Genomic DNA, 5,054 nt, shown 5'->3' with positions numbered 1-5,054 from the left:
CCGAGGCAGGTGGATCACTTGAGGTCAGGGGTTCGAGACCAGCCTGGTCAACATGGTGAAACCTCGTCTCTACTAAAAATATAAAAATTAGTCAGGTGTTGCACGCCTGTAGTCCAAGCTACTCAGGAGGCTCAGGTAGGACAATCACTTGAACCCAGGTGGTGGAGGCTGCAGTGAGCTGAGATTGTGCCACTGCACTCCAGCCTGGGGGAGAGAGCGAGACTCTATTTTTAAAAAAAAAAAGTCTGAAAAGAAATATACTAAAATAATGGTAATGTTATTTTTCTTAGGATAGTGGGATTATTGGTCATTTTCTGCTTTATATAACCCAAGCTTCATTTGCCTTTTAGCAATTCAGTCAACATGTAGACCCAGAACACATACACTCACATGCTCACACACATACATGACAAGCCACGTCCACACAGATATCCCACTCCCACATACACATCCCTCTCCTGCAGACACATGCTCCCACACATCTCACCACACACATATTACACACACACATATTACACACATCACATACATAACTGCTCACACACACACACGCTCACTCTCATTCACACGCACCTTCACTCAAATTCAAGGCTAACAGACTGGAAATGATACAGAGCAAATAAAAGGTGATGCCAGGCAAGGCGCTATGGCTCATGCCTGCAATCCCAGCACCTTGGGAAGCTGAGGCCTGAGGAGGGTCGCTAGAGCCTAGGAGTTCAATAATATGCCTGGGCAATATCACTATACTATACATCATCTCTACAAAAATAATTTTTTTTAATTTTTGTATTTTTAGTAGAGACGGGGTTTCACCATGTTAGCCAGGATGGTCTTGATCTCCTGACCGCGTGATCCACCCGCCTCAATCTCCCAAAGTGCTGGGATTACAGGCGTAAGCCACCGCGCCCAGCCAATTTTTTTAAATTAGCAGAGCATGGTCATGCCTGCCTATAGTCCCAGCTACTCAGGAGGCTAAGATGGGAGGACTGCTTGAGCCCAGGAGGTGGAGGTTGCAGTGAGCTGAGATCTTGCCACTGCACTCCAGACTGGGTGACAGAGTGAGATCCTGTCTCAAAACAAACAAACAAAAAGGTGCAGTCAAATGTCCCTAGGAACTTCCTACTGCCACCAGCGGCGGTGCCGGAATAAAAAAACTTAGGGAGATCTGAGCATCCACACTTCCTTCAGCAGCCTATTTCTGCAAGTACTGAAGACAGACAATGCCTACCAAGGTTACTGAAGGACATTCTCTGGAAAGAATCAGTGGCTATTAAAATACAAATGCTTAAGTGACTGTAAAAATAACATGTAAAGTCATAATCTTTAAAAACAAAACAAAATTAAAGTAATCCTTTCTCACAACACTCCTAGAATTTATTGTACAATCTCTGCTTCATGATGGGTGGTAGTAAATACAAAAGCATCAGTCCTCGCAGCATGAAAGGGTCATGTCAATCTCCAGAGATGGTTGAAGCCTAAAACATCACCTATTCCAACTTCATACCTAATTCCTGGATGCATCTGACTATAAATTCCTGTTTCAAGAAAATATAACCAGAAAGCTCCACTTGCTCCTTTCATCTGCTGATTCCTGCTAACATAACACTGTGTTACATTACACCACACCTGATCCATCACCAGATGATGTAATTAGATCCAAACAAACCATGACATTGCTAAAGAAAGAGGGACACAAAAGCCACCTGTATTATAAACAGGAGCTGCTTCTATTAAAAATTCAGATAATCCATTTAAATAATTTAAAATGCTACCTTCATAAACAGATTACACAGAAGACATTGAATATGATACCTCTGAAAATTTGATAAAAATTAAGATACTTGGCCGGACGCGGTGGCTCACGCCTGTAATCCCAGCACTTTGGGATTACAAAGTGGCGGGTGGATCACCTAAGGTCAAGAGTTCAAGACCAGCCTGGCCAACATGAAGAAACCCCTTCTCTACTAAAATACAAAAAATAGCCAGGTGTGGTGTCAGGCGCCTGTAATCCCAGCTACACAGGAAGTTGAATGAAGCAGGAGAATCGCTTGAACCTAGGAGGCAGAGGTTGCAGTGAGCTGAGATCAAACCATTGCACTCCAGCCTGGGCAACAGAGCGAGCAAGACTCCACCTCAAAAAATAAAATAAAATAAAATAAGATAATCCAGTTGTTATCATCGAGGAGAGTAATGTGACTGGACTAAGAGTCTCTCATGTGCTCAATATTTTGAAATCTCAAGGTAGAAAGTACAAAAACTTACAATCTTTATTGCTGTTATCCAGTTTATCTGAACTGTTCCCTAGGGTTTTTTAAAAAAAATCATTAATGTTTTCAAAAGAATCGATATATTTTGGAAATACATACTGAAGCATTTATGGAAGAAATGATATAATGTCAGGAACCCACTTCAAAAATCATCTGGGGGTAGTAAGTGGGTAGTTTACAGATGAACCAAGACTGCTGAAACTGAGGAATGGCTACACGGTTACATAACATGAAAATCAACCTTTCTTTACCCTGTAAATTATCTGCTGCCGAACAGTAACTTAGCTTGAAGAAATCAAGAGCTCTCCTCCATCCCAGGAACCTGGTCCAAGTCCAGGCACTCAGATCACACCCAACATTGCTTCTTCCTAAGCCGTCCAGAAGAACAGACAGAAGGAGTAATACCACAGGAGATCCCTTCCACTTTCCCATCCTCATCAAACCCCAAGTCATCCAGTCCTTGCCCCCAACCTTCGAATTCCACCAAGAGCTGTCAGAGTGAAGAATTTTGTCTCACTTCTACTTTGTGATGACAAGAAAGCTCAGCCCCAAATAGCAACCCGAAGTTTTTCCCATTGTGATCATTAAGGGAGGTTATGATAAAAGCTGTTTCTCAAATAAAAATAATTGTATGAAAGTCAAAAAGTTATTATCGCAATAGGGATATTGTGAGCCACCACATCTAAGAAGAGGCATCTAAGGTCTAAGAGCCAAAAGATCTAGTTCTACCCCTGTGAGGCCTTGGGAGAGCTATATTAATCTTTCTGAGTTTCTGGTTTCTTACCTGCAAAGTGGGGATGAATCATGCTTGCCTACCATCTCAGAGAACTGTGGTATAATCCAGTAGAAACATACCTGAGCCTCACAGAAGCTCTCTATCAAAGTTGGGTTATGGTAACAAGGAGCAAAGGTGGTACTCTCCTGTCTTCTTTGCTGTACTAAAGCAAGAGTATGTTTGGGAGAAGACACAGTGCACTAGCCAACAGCAACCAAGGGAGCTCAAGGTGCTTTCCAGGTCAGAGGCAAGAAGGAAACACAGCAAAACACCTAGACCAGCAACCACCATCCACACTGACGATACCGGAAAGTATCAGTCACATATTTTACTGCTCATTAGAGTAGGTGGAAAACTATCCTGACAATATCCCAACTGGAGCTAAGCACGTGAGCAGTGCAGGCTGCCCCACAGGCACCTGTGTGTACACCTTCTTAGTGTGAACTCAGTAAGGAACCCTGATTTATCAGGCCCCTGTTTTTTCTTTTTTTTGTTTTTTTTTTTGAGATGGAAGTCTCGCTCTCGCCCCGGCTGGAGGGCAGTGGCACAATCTCAGCTCACTGCAAGCTCCGCCTCCTGGGCTCACGCCATTCTCCTGCCTCAGCCTCCCAAATAGCAGGGACTACAGGTGCCTACCACCACACCGGCTAATTTTTTTGTATTTTTTAGTAGAGACGGGGTTTCACCATGTTAGCCAGGATGGTCTCGATCTCCTGACCTCGTGATCCGCCCGCCTCAGCCTCCCAAAGTGCTGGGATTACAGGCGTGAGCCACCGCGCCTGGCCATCAAGGTTCTTAATGTTATGACTGACACCCTAAATAGCAGTGTGCCAATTTTACCTCTTTTCTTACAGACCTCTTGGCTTAAACATGCATATGTACTTGAACACCCACTTACCAGATGCCTGCATGTGTGAGAAGTCAACAAAATACAAAAAATTGACAGATGCACCTTAGGGATTTCCTACAAAGTAAACTATTTAAAAGTGAGCGCTGGTATTATTTGATGTCCACCGGGTTATTGGCAGAACACACACGGCCCTGCTGTTATCTCCACTTAAACTTATTAAGTGCTGAGGTAGATAGGAATGACTGCATCTTCCGGCCCACCTTCCCCCCAGGAGCAGGCGCCCTGAGGACCGCCTGGACCCCTGCCACACTGTATTGTGCGCAGTGCCTGTCCACGCATTTCACCTCTCCTGTTAGAGTGGAGGTGGCCCTAATGGAGTTCTGCTAGACTTCTGTATTTGACAACAAGCTCAGAGGCTCATTCCCTTCCTCCCCAAAGGCACCAAAGTAAAAATTCTTAATTCCAGGACCTTCTACAAACATCGACTGTCTCCCAAACAATAAAAGATGAAATCTAAGTAGAAAAGATGTCAACCACGCACAGTAAAGTAATTGTGCTGAAAATAGGTATCTATCAGTAGGATCTCAAGGTGTCTGGGCAGCCTGGCCTCTGCGGCTCGAACTTGGGTAAATTCAGCCAAGCAGTATCTGGGCCCTCGGGTGAGGGAATCGCGGGGAACTTTTTCATTCAGGGGCACGTCAATCAGGCACCCTGGGGGGGTGTCCCCAGGCCGGGAGCTGACCTCTGTAAGATCCAGCTGACGGGGCGATGGGGGGATGGGAAGAAACTGACTCCCCAGAATAGAACCTCCTTTTAAGAAGGGAACTCCAGTGAAATTCAACCAGAAAACCAGGGCCGAAGTGGTGAATAAGCAGCAAAAGCAGGACTCGCAGGTCTTGACAATGCCTTTCCCGACTCCAGGGGCCGCGTCGACCGGTCCCACATCAACCCCGCAGGCCAGACGCGCACCTGCCCGGTTCCCACGCCCCGGCCCGGGCCGCTCCGTACCTGCTCTGCCCCGTAGACCGTGGCAAACTGGACGAAGTCCTCGATGCGGACGAAACCGTCCCCATCCCCGTCCAGGGCATCGAACACGGCTCGGAGGCGGGGGCCGTCCTCCTGACTCCCCGCGGGCTCGCTCGGAAGGGGGTGGGTCTGGCTG

General features: G+C 46.0%; 2 protein-coding genes across 2 annotated transcripts in view; both read right to left on the bottom strand.

Annotated features, from left to right (window-relative positions):
- The window catches only part of LOC105529690 (rab11 family-interacting protein 3), a 116,073-nt gene extending 111,025 nt beyond the window's left edge, over positions 1 to 5,048 (bottom strand). Inside the window, exon 1 of the mRNA XM_011966886.1 lies at positions 4,901 to 5,048. The gene's annotated coding sequence lies outside the window, so the exon portion shown is untranslated. The remainder of the gene's footprint in view (positions 1 to 4,900) is intronic.
- LOC105529767 overlaps positions 1 to 5,054 on the bottom strand; it is an 88,833-nt gene that overhangs the window by 62,679 nt on the left and 21,100 nt on the right. Inside the window, exon 4 of the mRNA XM_011967007.1 lies at positions 4,901 to 5,051. Coding sequence (XP_011822397.1) covers positions 4,901 to 5,051 — 151 coding nt within the window. The remainder of the gene's footprint in view (positions 1 to 4,900; positions 5,052 to 5,054) is intronic.

This window comes from Mandrillus leucophaeus, unplaced genomic scaffold, assembly GCF_000951045.1.
Source record: "Mandrillus leucophaeus isolate KB7577 unplaced genomic scaffold, Mleu.le_1.0 Scaffold78, whole genome shotgun sequence".
Classification (NCBI taxonomy): domain Eukaryota; kingdom Metazoa; phylum Chordata; class Mammalia; order Primates; family Cercopithecidae; genus Mandrillus; species Mandrillus leucophaeus.
Note: the sequence above shows the minus strand (reverse complement) of the source record. Positions and strands in the feature narration are given on the sequence as shown.